Source organism: Gymnoscopelus braueri, assembly GCF_963280865.1.
Source record: "Gymnoscopelus braueri genome assembly, chromosome: 3".
NCBI classification, from domain to species: Eukaryota; Metazoa; Chordata; class Actinopteri; order Myctophiformes; family Myctophidae; genus Gymnoscopelus; species Gymnoscopelus braueri.
Window position 1 is genome coordinate 19,543,795 of NC_137612.1, and position 18,724 is coordinate 19,562,518.

An 18,724-nucleotide genomic window follows, 5' to 3' on the forward strand; every position below is an offset into this window, starting at 1 on the left:
GTGTGGAAGGTCATGATTCTCAGTCCCTCCGACTAGATAATCGAGAATAGAATAAATCTACTTCACTCTCTTTCATCCAGGGGAATAATCTCCTTATCCTCTCTTCACAAACAGTCCTTTTCTAACATCAGTATCTCTTGTCAAGAACGGAGTTGTGGAAGCGAGCCAACAAGGGCTAAGAAAATAAATATATAGGACTTGTATAAACATGTTTTCTCTTTGCCCTTTATTTCTATTTCAGCTGTAACTTTTAGAAATATTGGATAAAGGTTAATTACTGTAAATCTGCACTGTGTGATCACAGTTGTTTCTATAATTAGAGAGAGTCTAGTTACTTTGAACAATTTACAAGAGTCCCTGATCTTGTTATTGTTACAGTTACACAACACAACACAACACAACACAACACAACACAACACAACACAACACAACACAACACACAGTGGTGTAAAGTAACTAAGTACATTTACTCAAGTACTGTACTTCAGTACAATTTTGAGGTACTTTTACTTTACTGGAGTATTTCCAATTGTCTATACTTTTACTTCTACTCCACTACATCTCAGAGGCAAATATTGTACTTTTACTCCACTACAATTATTTGAAAACCTTAGTCACTAGTTACTTTGCAGATATACATTTTTATATTATAAAACATACATTAACCACTTTAGCCCTATTTTATACCGAGGCTATTTGAAAATAGCCGATCTACAAGCTCACAACGCGTCGCGAGCTTCTAGATCGGTGATTTTCAAACATTTTAGTACTTTTACTTTTGGTACTTTAAGTACATTTGGATACCAATACTGACATAACATAAGACCATAGTGGCCGCCATCATGTGAATTTATTCAATTTGTAGTATTAATAATGAAAGTATGTGTCAGTAAGAGTTTCATTACATGTACATCAATAAGTACTATATAAGTATCTTCTAAGTATCTGCTGTTTCTTTTTAATAACAAATTATAATAACCGTATTGTGGCGGTTGGCACATCTAGGTGAGGGGCCCAGTTTTATCTGTTGCTGCTGTTTTATTTTTTTATTTTGACATGCTCCTGGGAGTATACTGTAGTGTACCCGTAGCAGTATGTAGTAGTATTGTATTGTATTGTATTGTATACAACAGAACAAATATCCGCTCCTGTGGATCAGCTCTATAGCTAGCCCTTAGGCCTGGGATCTTGGCAATGCTTATTTAGATGGATGAATTATTAATGGCTCACTGATTCTCCTCGAGTTCTAGCAGGCTTATTGTACAGTGAGCATTTTCACGTTTTTGCTCATCTATGCCTTCTCTTTCTTCCACAGCCAAAGAAGAACTACACACTCTTTGGCAACTGGATGGGAAGAAACGGAATCTTTGACCTTGGAAAATGAAGACGTTGTTACCATGGGAACTGCTAATCCTTCTGTCACTCAGCGGATGCCTGGCTGGTAAGACGTCCCCCAAGTGGCCTTTGATGACACACCTGATCTGCATACGTATATCTCTCACAGGGAGAGTTTGACACCTTCCTCTGCATGTCTGAGTTATCATTTCATTATCTCCCTCAAGAAGGGGATCATGTCGGTATCTCTTTTTTTTTTTTTGCGGTATATGAGTCATACAATTATACAGTCATACAGGAGATCATAAGAAAAACATTCCCCCCAACTTCTGTAGGCAAAGTTATTTTAACAGTAGACGCCTGTCACAAAAATGCTATGCAGCTTTACACATTCCCTTTAAAGACTTTGCTCAGTATCTACAGTATGTCATCGCAATGCCACATTTGGGAACCATCCATTTTGAAGTGTTACCTCCCTTTTATTTTAATTATAGAAAATAAACCTAGAAACAAGTATTAAATTCCATACTTGTAAAAATGTAAAGCAACACTTCCATTTGTTATTTAATAAAGAGATCACCACTTTGAACAATACCCATCATCTTCACCTAGCCACCCACACTTGCTCCAAATGATCAAATATGTGACTGCTACTGGTCAAACCTGCCGCATGTCGCCAGCTGACAATCAGTAGATAATGGAACATTTCCGCGCTACGAGCTTGTAGATCTGCTATTTTTGAAAAATCTTGAAAATATATGCAAATCTTTGATTATATATTGTTTTAAAGCGATTTTTTTAAACTCAAATATTTGCTTCTGGGGGTCCCTGGAACAAAATGTTTTGAGATGGGGGTCCGCAGCCAAATTCATATCGTTTTGGGGGTCCTTGACATGAAAAGGTTTGAGCACCACTGACATAGAATGAAACATATGTTTTTCAGAATACTGTTAGGATTTAGAAGACATTTTGTAGAATCGGCTTCAGGTCTTTATGGGTTAAAGTGGACCTGTAATAGGAAATGATTTCCTTTTATTTCACATGTGATATCAGTGCGAGGATTTCAGGTTTCAGTGGGAGTTTTTTGATAGTGCTCAGGATATGGAGAGAGAATTTGACATGGTAGTACTGCCCCAATACAGATTAGATCTGGAGTGGCTCTTGTGTCCAAGCAGATACTAAAAATAAGGATCTGCTTGGGCTTTTTAATATTTTAACACCAGCAGAAAATATACTCTCTCATCATTGCTAACCTTGTCACAGTAATACTGTATCAAGCTGCCCCCTCTCAGTGCTGTCTAACCAGAAAAACACACAGTGCAAAGTTGCAATTGAGTAATATTTTTCGGTGTCAACAAGGCTGAAAATAATACTGATTAAAGATTCAAGACAAGAGGTTTTATTCATTACATGCTCATTCAAGTACCGTATGTGTAGTGAAATAGTGTGGCATACTCTGCCAGACTGCTAACAAAATGTCCAACATAATAAAAACAACATAATACAAGGGTACTAAATATAACAAGTAATACAATGTAAATGTGTTAAATGTGTAAAGTGTATAACGTGTAAATGAACGTATACTGTAGGTGTGCAACAAACGGCATCAAAATACACCGGAATTGATGTAGAGACTGACCATACTGTGAAGTAGGCTAGCATATTATACAGTACATACAATCTTCCCTGGGTTACCAAGGTAGGATACAGTATATATTCTGTAGCTACATAAATTATTTTGCAGCCAAATACAAAAACACAGAATATAGAATAGGCATATACAGAATATAAATGGGTGAATAAGTTAGCAACCAGTATAGAACATGGGGCAACCAAGAGGTTAGAGTGTACAGTACCACATGGGTGCAAAATGGCCGAGTACCGAGTCCCGGTTTGATTTTCCGGCTGGCCGGACCATTTGCGGTGTGTTATTCCCTTACTCTCTACACATTCCCTCCAATATCACTGTCAAACAAAGGCTTAACCCATTAAGACCTGAAGCCGATTCTACAAATGTCTTCTAAATCCCAACAGTATTCTGAAAAAAATATATGTTTCTATATCAGTGGTGCTCAATCTTTTTCATGTCAAGGACCCCCAAAATGATATATATTTGTAGCCTGGCTCCACCCCCTGAATCGCTAGCCTCGCATTGAGGGTCTGGTGACGCTGTCGAAGGCGGGGTTTTCTCGGTTGAAAATCTGTACGACGAATCGGGATCGGGATAATCCAGTATGAACCAATCGTCAAAGAGTCCAACTTTGAAAACGGCTGCCCTGAGAGAGGGCTTTCAGACTGAATAATGGAGTGAACGAAATGAAAATTCAGGCTGAGTGTCAGGTTAAAATATTTGGCTGCCGACCCCCATCTCAAAATATGTTGTTCCAGGGACCCACAGAAGCAAAGATTTAATTTAAAAATGTTCGCTTTAAAAATATATATATTCAAAGATTTTCACGCATTTTCACGATTTTTCTAAAATAGCAGATCTACAAGCTCATAGCGCGGCACTATGAGCTTGTATATCTGCTATTTTTGAATAGCCAAATTGTAAAATAATGCTTTTTTCAGCTCAAATAAAAAAATGACATGGATGCGTTCCAGGTCTCAATGGGTTAAAAAAAAAGAAAATTTAAAATGTATATACATTCATCATGCAGCAGAAGGATGACCACACTGTAGTATAGTGCAAAATAGCAATATTATGTGGTGAACTATAGAAACACTTGAGCTAGATACAATCCAACACAAATGTACCATTTGTGCAAGAGATGTGCAAGAAGATTTGTCACAAAAGATAAAAGTACGACAGTGTCTGCTTTGTTGGTGAAAGAGTATTTATAGGTTAAAGACAGTTGACCTGACGGTTGGGTCATTGTTCAGGGCTCGGACAGCCTGAGGCAAAAAAAAGCTCTTCTTTCTGTGTCTCTCTCTGTAGTGGCTTTGTGTCAGCGCAGGGTAAAGGCATTTGAAGGGTTCATCCAGACAGAATACCGCCGCCCCCAAAATGTGCGTTTGCTGGCTGTTCCATGATGTTGTTTTTACCCTTCCTCACGTTGTCCAGTGGATCTCAAACTTTTCAGGCCCCCCCCAAGATAATGGCATTTGAACTGTGTGGACCCCGCCACTCTGACAAGCACTTGGAATTATAGGAGTTGAGGCATTATTACATGTTTGATTCGATTCCACAGATACAAATTGTGAAAATAACTGACCCACAGTCAGTGGTGGAAAAAGTACTCAAATTCTTTACTTAAGTAAAAGTACCAATACTGCAATATAAAAATACTCTGTTACAAGTAAAAGTCAGAAATTAAAAATTTACTTGAGTAAAAGTACAAAAGTATTGGCATCAAAATGTACTTAAAGTACCAAAAGTAAAAGTACTAAATATTTGAAAATAGCCGATCTACAAGCTCACAACGCGCCGCGATGCGACGCGTTGTGAGCTTGTAGATCTGCTATTTTCAAATAGCCTATGTATAAAATAGGGCTAAAGTGGTTAATGTATGTTTCATTATATCATAGTTTATATCTGAAAAGTAACTAGTAACTAAAGTTTTCAAATAATTGTAGTGGAGTAAAAGTACAATATTTGCCTCTGAGATGTAGTGGAGTAGAAGTAAAAGTATTGGAAATTGGAAATACTCAAGTAAAGTACAAATACCTCAAAATTGTACTTAAGTACAGTACTTAAGTAAATGTACTTAGTTACTTTCCACCACTGCCCACAGTACATGCTCACAACGCCTCTCGTTGCGAGGTGTTATGAGCATGCATGGAGATCAGATATTGTCAAAATGTTTGCCTCTTTCTTAGCTAATATTTGACTATTTGGCCAATATTTGACTCTATATTGTAGATTGTTGCTCGCTTTTGATGCAGTAATGGTATTATTTTCTTATGTTCTTTTTCTTTTTACAGGTATTGAAAAGTCCATAAATTGTCACTTTAGAAATGTGCCGATACCCTGCATACACTTATACTGTATGTTGGTTTGTTTACTGTTGAGTGAGAGTGTGTGTTGCACATTAAGCAAGTAATCTGGGGACCCCCCCAAAATCATCTGGACCCCCCACAAATTATTTGGGGACCCCCCTGGGGGTCCCGACTCAGTTTGCCAACCACTGACTGATGTTGTCAATATCTAGCTTGACTCCACATGTAATTACTAGGTATATTTAAACTACTTACTTCTACCTCCCCATCCTACTTAAGTTGGATGGGGAGGTACTGTATAAGTGCCACCTGCCAGAGAAGGGAGAGAGAGAGTTTTTTTTATTGTATGTTGTTTGTAGATTTCAGGCATAATTCCTGTTGTTCATCGTGATGGCTGTGTATCACACGACACATTGCAGCTTTAAGCTCTGGCTCAGCGTACAGAGCAGTATACTGTGTATTGTAACCTGTGTAGCTTTAAGGGTATGGAGAGAGATTTCAAGTTGACAGCCCCCATTGACAGATATAAATTGAAGTCAAGCCAACTGTTTACAAGTCATCAGACAAATGTATTTAAATTTATACAGTATATGGAGTGTTAGGGGGGGGGCGGGTGGTATTGTATTGTTATTTATGCCTCCATTTCCATTGATTTAGCATTTCATCTTAAGTCAGCAGTTTCACAGAGGTACACACAGCTAAGCAGCCAGTAACAGTAAACACAGTGAGTGGAGTGGCATATCGTAGCTGTAGGGCACAAACCTCTTACTGTATCTCCATATTTTTTTTACTTTTTATGGGTTTTTACATGAATTAATGCCATTCTTTGTGAAGTGTCACACAAAAGTAGCTCAAAAGGCATCGCGACACAACGCGTTTTGAGCTGGTTTGATGTGCTATCTTTGAAATGTAACAGTTTTGGACATACAGGGCCCTATCGTGCATTCCCACGCCATCCCTTGGCAGTTGGCACTATATGCAATATCCGTTAATTATGCGCGTTAATGGCACTGGCCATAAACGATATTGTGCGGCTGCGCTACCGGTTAAACATTATGCCGACTCCCTTATTTGCGCCTGGAGGTGTGTCTGATGGGTGTGTAGTTGCGCTATCCGTGAAATTCATTCCCACTCAAAGGCAATCAAAGGCTAGAGAGCTTATGATCCAAACGTCGGGAGATGTCCGACATTACATAGGCGCCTCAATGCGGCTGCAGAGCTGAACACCGGCTCTTCTGAATTAAGTGATAGCGAATGTGATTGTCTTTACAATTTTATTGTAATCCACATAAGTGTGACTGTTAATTCCTCCTGTATTTTTTATCAGCTGTTGCCAGTTAATCTGATCAAAGAATCTGTGTTTGCTATAACACACCAGACCATTCAGTTTAATTAATCCGGAACACAAGCGATTGCTGTAATTTTAAGTTCTCTATAACCAGCAATGTGTGAGTGATAATACTAGTATCAAATCAAATAGGATTTTATTCCAAGGCAATTGATGTCGTACTGCCTCTTCCATGGGCAGAGAGGGAGTGAGTGTACGATAGCACTAGGGGTATAATGCATTGCGCAGCCTGCTCTTAAAGGCAATGGCACCTGGCACGCTGGTTGGTTTTATTAACGTAACGTCCAAGCCACACCTATGCATAATGTAAGGGGGTAGCGTCGGTGTTTTAGGGACAAGGCTGGAGGTTTCCAACCGAACAAGCAGCAACGTTATGTCAAAGGCTGTGGCGGTGGCTGTGAATATACCTACTGCAGCCATTATTAAACCTCCATTTGCATGCAACTTAATTAAATGTGGTATGTGCACGTTCTAAGTCTAAGTGTATGATTCTGTGCTTGTGTGTGGCACGTGTTTGTATGCAATGCATGCGTCATAGCGTTTGCATTCATGCGGCGTTCTTTTCACGGACTCTTACAATTGGTATGCCTACGTTTACAGTGCAAGCCGCGCGCACACACACACGCACGCACGCACGCGCGCGCGCGCGCGCAGACGCACATGCGCGCGCGCACACTCACATGCATGCACACTCACAAACTATCCAGGCATCTCCCAAGTGAAATAGCCCAGCTATAAAAGGTTCATTAATTTGTTTAACCCATTAAGACCGGGAACGCATGCATCTGTGTGTCATTTTTGCATTTCTTTGGTCTATTCAAAAATAGCAGATCTACAAGCTCATAGCGCGGCACTCGGAGCTTGTAGATCTGCTGTTTTTGAAAAATCATGAAAATTCGTGGCAAAATCTTGGATTATATATTTTTTAAAGCAAACATTTGTAAAATATTTAGTTCCAGGAACCCCCAGAAGCAAAGATTTGAGTTACAAATGCTCATAGCGCGGCACTCGGTGCCGCGCTATGAGCATTTGCTTGTAGATCTGCTATTTTTTGAATAGCCCAACGGAATCTAAAAATGACACACGGATGCGTTCCCGGTCTTAGAGAGTTAATTTAAAGGACATAGCGAGCAGGGTAAAAATGAAGCACCTCCCTTGGAGGCTGTGGGGAGAGAAGGCTCTCACCTGAGGCAAAGATCTCTCCCACTCTCATTAGGATGATGATGATGATGATGGTGGTGCGGGAGGGAACACTTCTCTTTGTCCCCCGTCAAGGTTAGAGACTTGTAAAAAAAACATCTCATCCACAAAATGTGGGGGGAAAAAAGATTACACTCAATTTTCATAGGGCATGAGACTGACTAGCTGTAAGAGAGATACTAGTGTGTAGTCCAGTGGTGGAAAAAGTACTCAAATTCTGTACTTAAGTAAAAGTACCAATACTGCAATATAAAAATACTCTGTTACAAGTAAAAATCCAAAATTAAAGATTTACTTGAGTAAAAAAAACTTTTGTAAAAGTACAAAAGTATTGGCATCAAAATGTACTTAAAGTACTAAAAGTAATAAATATTTGAAAATAGCCGATCTACAAGCTCACAACGCGTCACAACGCGTCGCATCGCGACGCGTTGTGAGCTTGTAGATCTGCTATTTTCAAATAGCCTGGGTATAAAATAGGGCTGAAGTGGTTAATGTATGTTTCATTATATCATACTTTATATCTGAAAAGTAACTAGTAACTAAAGTTTTCAAATAATTGTAGTGGAGTAAAAGTACAATATTTGCCTCTGAGATGTAGTGGAGTAGAAGTATTGGAAATTGGAAATACTCAAGTGAAGTACAAATACCTCAAAATTGTACTTAAGTACAGTATTTAAGTAAATGTACTTAGTTACTTTCCACCACTGTGTAGTACACTATAAAATCCTGAGTGTCAACTCTCAGTGCTAAAATAACACTCAGGATTGTGTGTGTGTATGTGTGCGAGCGTGCGAGCGTGTGCAAGTGAGTGTATGCATGCATGTGTGTGCGTGAGCGAGTTTGCTTGGCATGTATTGAAAAAAAAAAAATGTTCACAGGAGTAATTAGTGCAACATCATTTAATTACTCTAGCGTATTGATATTTTGGCTGGAGCTAACCAAAACAATGGGCTTGACTGAGCAGCCATGCGTTCCAAAACAACCTGGAACGTTTGGGTGGGAGTGTAAATGAGCAGAGGGGAAATAAAAGGCACGCTTATGACTACTACTGAGTTTATTGTAAATAGCCTATGGCTCAGAAATGTGTGGAAAAAAAGCACGGGGGTCGTGATCAGTTAATTGCTCTCTCATGTAAGTATATTATCTGATTCACTGAAAAGGTTCACGAATTGCAGGCTGCCTTCTAAGAGCCATGTTGGCGGATAATTGCATGGGAAACGTACGGCGCTCGCCGCATAATACCGTAACCTTTTGAGCAACTTACGAATAGACAGCCATTTGTTCACGTGTTGATTTGTTTTGTCTTAGCTTGGCTTGTCCCGACGCTACGGTGCATTAACCCATTGATACCTGGAACGCTTCTGTGTCACTTTAGATGCCTTTGGCTATTCAAAAATAGCAGATATACAAGCTCATAGCGCGGCACCGAGTGCCGCGCTACGAGCTTGTAGATCTGCTATTTTTGAAAAAATCGTGAAAAAATATTTTTTATATTTTCTTCAAAAAACTGTTAGGATTTAGATTTTTTTAAAGAATCGCCTCAGGTCTTAAAGGGTTAAACGTGGTCTTTATTCACACAGACAGGAAGACGCGACACGGCCCCGTCTTCACCCAAGAGCCCAGCGACAGCATATTTCCATTCTCTTCCGACGATAACCACGTGTTCATCAATTGCAAGGCAAAGGGAAACCCACCGCCACGTTATACGTAAGTTTGCCCTCATGGTCGACGCGGCAAAATAAATAGTTGACAGTGTTTTCGTTTGTGCATTACAACATTTGGATCTACAGTACATGATGATTTATGTAGAAATAGAGACTAGGGCCCTATCTTGGGCCCGCCTTATCCCTAAACTTCTTTGCTATTTTTTGGGCGGTGAAACCGCCCCTATAAGTGAGATTTGGAAAAATGTACATTTTCCTGCGCTGTGATCTGGGCCCAGGAAATTAGTAGAATTATCCTGCGCTGTGATTGGCCAATCACAGCCTATTCAGGACTGTGATTGGCCAGTGTCACATGACACATGTGCATAGCCCTATATAATAAACCATAACTTGAAAAAAACAAAAAAAATGTTTTTTTCAAGTTATGGTTTCGTCCATCATAAAGAGTGTTTCAATAAATGTATTTATCTTTTGTACATGATTGGTTGACTCCATTCAGTATTGTGATTAGCTAGCAAGACACCGCCCACTTCACACAGGGTGTGATTTTTTACTATTTTGAAAGACATTTTCAAATAGTTCAAATAGCCAATCTACAAGCTCACAACGTGTCGATGTAGATCGGCTAGTTGAACTATTTAAAAAAATTAATAAAAATAGTAAAAAAAAATGGCTAATAAGTGGCGCCCAAGATAGGGCCCTCATTTTATGTCCTGTAAGGCGTTATTACTGTGACAGTATGCCATTAAGTGATGTTTTCTTTGTGAAGTCATTTGTGAGAAATAAAAGTGCATTTCCCATTCTTCAACCGTTCCCGTTCTATATGTGGAGGGAGGTGAAATGGAAGTAATAATGGGTATGTCTCTGTCAATCTCAAATCTTTATAGTCACAGGAAATAATTGGCATAAATCAAGGATGATATTTCCAATATGACAGCTGAATAGACACAGACGGCCTTAAGTAGGGCTAGATGTGAATGCTATGTGGAAAGTGGCTAGTCGTCATTAACAGTGGCTGCTGTGTTCTTATGAAGAAGGCTAACGACGTATCAAACAAATAAAGATATGTACTTAAAGTGGTCTGAAAAGAAGTGTTCTTCCATCAGACGAACCTCTACAGAAACTTCAATGTCCCAAAACCCCTGAGTTTGCATTAACAACGTTATTCCCTCCAAACCCCTCCAGAAATGCAGAAAGTGCTCCCTGTAAGTAACTTTCTCTATCCTGTGTGCAGGTGGAAAATGAATGGAAGAGACATTAACCTAGAGTTGGGTCCTAACTACAGCCTCGTAGAGGGAAACCTGTTGATCAATAACCCTCATGCTATCAACCATGGAGGAGTGTATCAGTGCATATCCACTAACGCATTTGGGACCATCGTCAGCAGGGAGGCTAAGGTCCAGTTTGCATGTGAGTAGATTCTTACCTTTATTTTGAAATGCATCTTTTCCACAGCTATTTGACGCATAAATCTGTCATTCTGAAACTAAAACATTCAGGTCGTACACAGCTTTTAAGGCCATCATTACAAAAGAGATGTTTGTTGTTCTGATGTGAATTAAGCAGCTTGCATTTTATAAATCTGAATCTGATCCACTTTTTTTTTTTAACATTTAGAAAATGTGGTCTGGAATTCCCATGAACATGTGTGTTATGAAGCTATATTTCAAATAATATCTGGTCTTTGTTGCATCATGCCATTTACTACAACCTAGAACAATAATATATGGTCTTTGTTGCATGCATCATCCCATTTACTACAACCTAGAACAATAATATATGGTCTTTGTTGCATGCATCATCCCATTTACTACAACCTAGAACAATAATATATGGTCTTTGTTGCATGCATCATCCCAGTTACTACAACCTCTGTATACAACCATTGTATACAGCCTAAAATAATAATACATACATTTTGGGCGGCCATAGCTGACTGGGAAGAGAGCACGTCTGGGAAGCAGAAGGTCCTGGGTTTCCTTAATGTGTCGAGGTGTCCATAAGCAAGACACTTCACCCCTAACCCCTACCTGTGCTCCCTCCCCCCGTGCTCAAAAACAGCTGAAAACAGAATTTCCCTGGTGGGATGAAATAGGTCTAATTATTGTGATGAATAATATGTATATATGTATGTAATATGTATGTACAGTATGTATGTAATATGTATATGTGTATGCGTAATTATATGTATATATGTATATATAATATACATAATATATGTATATATAACATATTCATAGCACAATTATAATTCACCAACTGATGAATGATTTATCTCTGTCTTCATTTTGAGAGGGCTTTTAATCATGTTGTGATTTTATCACCTCTGATATTTATCCTTACTTCTCTTGGGATTTGGCTGGTATTTCCAAGTATTCCGGGTTGTATCCCTCACTGTTTATTTTCCCTGACAATAAACAGCGGCTTAGCGTCTAATGAAAAATGAAGGTAATCTCTCCGAGAGGGTCATTTCTTGGTCACCACGGTCCCAGATCTCTCATTTACTTTGTGATATTAATAAGGGACTCAAGGGCTTGACTTCCCCTTAATGTGAACAAATGGGCGGAAAGTTTCCGCAGAAACCAATGCCCTCACCTGGAGTATTATCTTCCAAGTAAAAGTGGGTTAGCTTGAAAGTTAACAGAAAGCCCTGCTTGTCCTTTCATATCCGCACATACAGTTCTGCAGAACTTCAGCAGGAAGCCACGGAACACGGTGTCAGTGAGAGAAGGTCAAGCCGTGGTTTTGCTGTGTGGACCTCCACCACATAATGGAGGTACAGTATGCCACTTTGTCCCGCAACTCTCAACACTTACTGTCCTCCGCTGATCCAGATTCCTTCTCGCCTGAGTAAACTTTATTGTGCCTCGCCGTGCCACGTTCAATTCTATCTCCCTAAAGCACTTGTGTGTACCCTCATTTTGTTTTTATTTACCTCACAGCCACCCTTTCCCAGACTCCTAACAATGTCTTCCATTTTTTCTTTCCCCTTATCTGTGAGACAAAGAACTTTTATGATTGTTTCTGTCAGATCGGCCACTGTTCGCGCACCTGAAACCTATCCAAAACCCAGATCGTACTTTTCCTAGCTATAGTTTGTTGCTTCACACTCCTTAACCCATTAAGACCGGGAACGCGTCTGTGTGTAATTTGTAGATTTATTTGGCTATTCAAAAATAGCCGATCTACAAGCTCGTAGCGCGGCACCGAGTGCCGCGCTACGAGCTTGTAGATCTGCTATTTTTGAAAATGTGTGCAAATCTTTGAATATGTATTGTTTTTAAAGCAAACATTTTTTACTCTGTTACAACTTTTGGGGGGTCCCTGGCAGAGGCGTCGCTAGGTCTCTACTAGGTTGGGGGCTTAGCCCACCAGGCAACGGACACATGCACGCGCGCGTTACATTTTTTTTATTGGTGGCTTTGGATAAAACATTGGTGGCTATAGCCACCGAAGCCCCCGCGTAACGACGCCACTGGTCCCTGGAACAACATATTTTGAGATGGGGGTCCGCGGCCGAATACATATCATTGTGGGTGGTCCTAGACATGAAAAAGTTTGGAACCACTGATATTATAGCAACGTACGTTTTTTTTCAACGTTTAGAAGACATTTGTTGAATCCCCCAGAAGCAAAGATTTGAGTAAAAAATGTTCGCATCAAAAAATATATATATTCAAAGATTTTCACACATTTTCACGATTTTTCTAAAATAGCAGATCTACAAGCTCATATATCTGCTATTTATGAATAGCCTAAAGAAATCAAAAAAATGACACACAGATGCACGTTCCCAGGTCTCAATGGGTTAACCTTGAGCCCACTTTTTTTTCTCCCTCCAATCCACATGATCTGTGACCACGCTGTCATCCATAAAGCCTTGAGTGCTCTACTACCCAACTGTCATTCCTCTCAGTGTTGGGCAGGTTATCAGTGGGTAATAAAGGCTGCTGGTGGCCGAGACAGCATTTATCCCTCGGCGCAGCTGTGAGTCGGCTGTGGTGTGTCTGTATGCCGCTGATTAGCAGACTCTCAAAGTGGCCCTGCACACTCCTCTAGACGTAGCTGTGTGGCCACCGGCACAATTTCACGCCGGCATACCAAGCCTTTCTCGGCTTCTCTGTTACTTTCGAACGAATCGTATATGGCCACGAGGGATTTCTGATGGCACACTTTGCAGTTTGCCCCTCCGATGCACCCCAGAAAAAGCCTCCGTCTATTTATTTTTTACAATCCAAATGTTTTTTTTTTGTACTGGGTGTTGCCCCGAAGATGCAAGCTGTTAATTTTGCCCAAATGGAGTTCCACACGGTTTCAGACTGGCCTCCAAGCACTGACGTTGCACTGAAAGCCATGCCATTATGAGAATGTCTTGTATTATTCTTAAATTGACATTTGTTGACAGTTCTCACGTATTTCATGTGATTTTCACGGGGTGGAACATTTTATATTTAATAAGAGCAGTTTAATGTTTGTTGCCATGAGGTTTAAACCATGTCAGATATCTTTGATGTTACATGTCGCAATACCGTGCATCAAAAAGGGGATTCATATGAATCTTCTGTGAGCGATCAATACGTATAAGTGGTCCAAAAATGAGCCACATATAGAGTTAAACTCTGTCAGAGGATGTACGATTATGTGCCTGCAAGTCCTCTGCTGCTTTGAGACTGCAGCTTTTAAGCAGAACCAGCCTGTGATACTCCCTAATCATGAAAGGTCTGTCATTTTCTGCCCCTGACTTGCTCTGTAACGATTTTAATTCCCTGTTTTCCCTCAAGGAAGCAAGTAGGATTGTTAAGTATCTGTCTGCCCAGTCAAAAGGGCTGACTGCAGTATGTCATCTGCTCATCTGCTCCTTAAGTGTGTGTGTGTGTGTGTGTGTGTGTGTGTGTGTGTGTGTGTGTGTGTGTGTGTGTGTGTGTGTGTGTGTGTGTCATCTGGTTGTCAGGCTGTCGTCAAAATAGAATACAACTATAAAAGTGTGCTCCGAGGAGCACAGGTCTCCGCCAGGCCGGGTCGTAGCTACTTGGAATGGGATCTAAAAAAATCTAACTCATACATCTTGATCACATGACCCCAGAGATAATGTTCACCGATTTATGTGTGTTTTGGACAAAATCTGGAGTAGTAGCAAGAAGTGGGTTTCGAAGAAAACGCAAAAAGGCGGAAAATGTAATCTGGCCGGGGCCTACAGTATATGGAGAGGGAGGAAAATATTTTGATTGTACCAGCTATTGTTTCAAGGGTTATTGTCCAACACTGGGAGTGGGCTGTTGTAGCGCCACCATGAGGGGTGGAGGTTCTTCCTTGGCCTACTGTGCGTGTGCGTGCAAAGTTGCACAGCAATCGGGAGCTGCGTTCATGATTTGTGGCATTTTGTGCAAAACTAGCCACTCCTGCAAAGTTTGGAAGGCAATTATAGCCAATTGGAAAGGAATATGAGAAATCTGACAGATGCATCTTGATCACATGACCACAGAGATATGGTGTACCAATTTCAGTGATATTTGGACAAAATCTGTAGGGGTAATGTAGATAAAAAAAATTTGAAAAAATTGGACTCCTGGTGGCGCTATAACAGGCGGATGTGAAAAATTTGGGGCAATGTTTTTGCTCTGGCCTCCCGGGGGTGTGCGTGCAAAGTTTTATGCCTGATCTAGATAGATGGATAGATAGATAGATAGATAGATAGATAGATAGATAGATAGATAGATAGATAGATTTTAATATCTAGTCCTCGTCTCCACATGCAGGCATATTTGGGAACGTCACTGGAGAGAGTATGATTTTTACTCATAATTCTTTGTGGTCAGTCTCTGCTCTTCTGTTGTTTTGTTTTTTTCAAATAGAGATCAAATATTCATGGATTTTCAATGGACAACGCAGTTTCCTGCTACAGGACACCCGGCGCTTTGTGTCCCAGAGGACGGGCAACTTGTATATTGCTAAAGTGGAGGCTTCAGATGTGGGGAACTACACATGTGTGGTGAGAAACATGATGACCAATGCCAGCGTGTTCAGCTCTCCAACCCCTGTGGTCCTACGGAGAGACGGTGAGCATTCTCCTTCGCAGTGGCGGACAAAAATACACAACAATTCAAAAGTACAAATTATCAAGTGAATGTTATCTTAAATATCATGTATTGCTGTATTGAAATTTAGAACATTTCACCCAAAATATAATAAGAAGAAGAAAACCTAACATTTTTAAAAAATAGTGAAAATAGCACATTTACTACAGTAGCTTGCAACGTATTGGCTTGTTAATCGGCTATTTTCACTATATTTGAAATAGGGCTTAGGTGGTTAATTCATAATATATTTTTCTAAGTTTGGGTCCCAAGAGTCCCTTCGAATTCCTAGAAATGTTGTGGCGTTATAAGTACAATATTTGTATTTAAATTGTAGCGGACTAAGCGGAGTGGAAGTCATGAGCTTGCAAATTATTATTATTATTATTATTTTAAGCCCCAAAATGTACTTAAGTATGTATAGTACTCAAGTAAATGTAGTTGTTACTGTCCACCACTGCTGCTTTTGGCCCCCTGCCGGGGCCTGTCTAGCCTGCCACCTCCTGCTTATCTTGTCTTGTGCACTGAACTGACTTGTACGGCAGCAAAGAGGGCAAGTTAAAGAGATAAAGTCTTGAGCGTAACACTGTTTGTTTTTGCCTCTGCTCTCACAATGATGACTTTTTCAGTGTTAACAATCTCTGCACTATACAGAGTTATTTGTGCATGAACGGAAAAAAAAACACTGTCTGCGTGAAAGCACACATACATATAGACAGAATTGCAATTCTTTCGACAAACACTGATGCACGAAACGCACCCTCTATCGCACAAACAAACAGCACTAGGCTTGCCTCACATACTAAACCCCATCAGGACTAGTTACAGTACATGTACCACTTAAGACTTGAGCCAAGGCACATGTGTAATCCAAACCCATCCACGCACTATAAGCCAAATGCTGTTGTAAACGGCATCGAGATACAGTGTTCAGGCTCTGTACAGCTCTATGTCGCACCACAGCGTTTAACCCACTAAGACCGGGAACGCATCTGTGTCATTTTTAGATTTATTTGGGCTATTCAAAAATAGCAGATATACAAGCTCATAGCGTGGCACCGAGTGCCGCGCTATGAGCTTGTAGATCTGCTATTTTTTTAAAGAAATCGTGAAAATGTGTGCAAATCTTTGAATATATATACTTCTTTTTTTTTTTTTTTATGCGAACATTTTTAACTCAAATCTTTGCTTCTGGAGGGGTCCCTGGAACAACATATTTTGAGATGGGGGTCCGCGGCCAGTGGGTGGTCCTTGACAAAATAACTGTTAGGATTTAGAAGACATTTGTAGAATCCCCCAGAAGCAAAGATTTGAGTTAAAAATGTTTAAAAAATAAATACCGTAATTTTCGCACTATAAGCCGCACCTGACTATAAGCCGCAGCAGCTAAATTGAATGTTTGGAACATATATAAGCCGCACTGGACTATAAGCCGCGGGTGTAAAATCCATAGATTTAGAAGGTCCCCTAGTGGTCGTTAGCTGTAAAAATCCATAGATAAGCCGCGCCGTTATATAAGCCGCAGGGTCGAAAAATTGGAAAAAAGTCGCGGCTTATAGTCCGAAATTTACGGTATATATATTCAAAAGATTTGCAAAAAATGACACGATTTTTCAAAAATAGCAGATCTACAAGCTCGTAGTGCGGCACTCGTACGAGCTTGTATGTCTGCTATTTTTGAAAAGCCCAAAGAAATCTGAAAATGACACGGACGCGTTCCCGGTCTTAATGGGTTAACTTCTAATATGAAATGTACAGGAAATGTAATGTACGTGTGTCGTGCTGTGAGTGATGTGGTTTTCATCTATTCCTCATGTAGCGGTGATGGGCGAATATGAGCCAAAGATTGAAGTGCAGTTTCCTGAAACCCTTAATGTCTCTAAAGGATCGTCGGTGAGACTGGAGTGCTTTGCCTTAGGAAAGTAAGTGTCACAATCAGCGCGGATAAGCTGTTCAGCCCCTCTCACGTTGAAGTGTCAAATTAGTAAACTGACCAGACATCTTCTCTTACACCATACATCAGTGGTGATGCAACTTTGATGATGGAGAGGGCCACTATATTTCCACACTCACTCCAGAGGGCCACATTACATACAAAAACATTCTTGTGATTTAAATCCTATATTATACAAGTGTAGAATTGAAGAAACTTTGATAATTAATTATTTTTGCACAAACATGTCACACTTAAGAACTCAAAGGCCACCCTAAGAGTCCTCTTCAGTGTGTGTAGATTCTGTTCTTACCTGAGAACTGATCACAGCCAAGAAAACATTGGAGTATACCAAAATCTTCTTAAAAACTTCTTAAGTGGGTCTAAGAAAAAATGTCCTCTTAAGAAAGTGTGCGTAGATTCTGTTCTTACCTAAGAACAGATCACAGCTAAGAAAACATTGGAGTATACTAAAATCTTCTTAAAAACTTCTTAAGTGGGTTTAAGAAGAAATTTCCTCTTAAGAACGGTTTCTGCATGAGGCCCAATGTTCTGTTGCTGTTGGTAGTCATGGCTGCCAGTTCCCACCTGACGTTGTGTGGGAGTTCAGACTGCTCCAAACCGTACTGAATAACTGCTACCTTGCATAATGTCTTCAGACTAGGACTTAAGTCGAGGATGCACAGGTTGTCTTTTCCATAGAAGATGATACGATCTCCCACCATGCAACTGCGCATATACCTTGGTCCTTTCCCCTTGGTCTCAACCTTCTTCAGGGAGAAGGTCTCTGGATTGATTTTCCACAGATCATTGAAGTTGTAGATGGAGTTTGAGCCACCAAATATGTACGGCTCTCCATTGTAGACAAAGGCTGAATGACCCAAGCGTCTTTCTGGAAGAAGCTGTTCAGAAGATGTGTTCAGCCAGCAGTTGGTCTCTGTGTCAAACACTCCGATGTTGATGTTGTAGGCCCCAAATACAAGCATCTTTGTCCCGATGATGGTGGCAGAGTGACTGCATGTAACAGGTGGTGGTGTCCCTCTGGTGTTAATTAAAGACCAGACCATTGTGGTGGTGTCCAACTTGTAGACGTCACTTGTAGACGTGTATCCAGTGTATCCAGTCAGACAGTGGTATCCTCCATAAATATACATGATCTTCCCTAAGACACAGGCTGAGTGGTTATCCCTCCCCACTGGAACAGTCCCAGAAACCCTGGGTTTGAGCC

At 40.3% G+C, this 18,724-nt stretch overlaps 1 protein-coding gene across 1 annotated transcript in view; it reads left to right on the plus strand.

Moving 5' to 3' along the window:
• Window positions 1–1,380: 1,380 nt before the first annotated feature.
• The window catches only part of cntn6 (contactin 6), a gene marked incomplete at both ends in the record, with an annotated part of 61,999 nt that continues 44,655 nt past the window's right edge, over window positions 1,381–18,724 (plus strand). Inside the window, 6 exons of the mRNA XM_080423464.1 lie at window positions 1,381–1,441; window positions 9,406–9,532; window positions 10,724–10,899; window positions 12,170–12,265; window positions 15,342–15,545; window positions 17,383–17,485. Coding sequence (XP_080279590.1) covers window positions 1,381–1,441; window positions 9,406–9,532; window positions 10,724–10,899; window positions 12,170–12,265; window positions 15,342–15,545; window positions 17,383–17,485 — 767 coding nt within the window. The remainder of the gene's footprint in view (window positions 1,442–9,405; window positions 9,533–10,723; window positions 10,900–12,169; window positions 12,266–15,341; window positions 15,546–17,382; window positions 17,486–18,724) is intronic.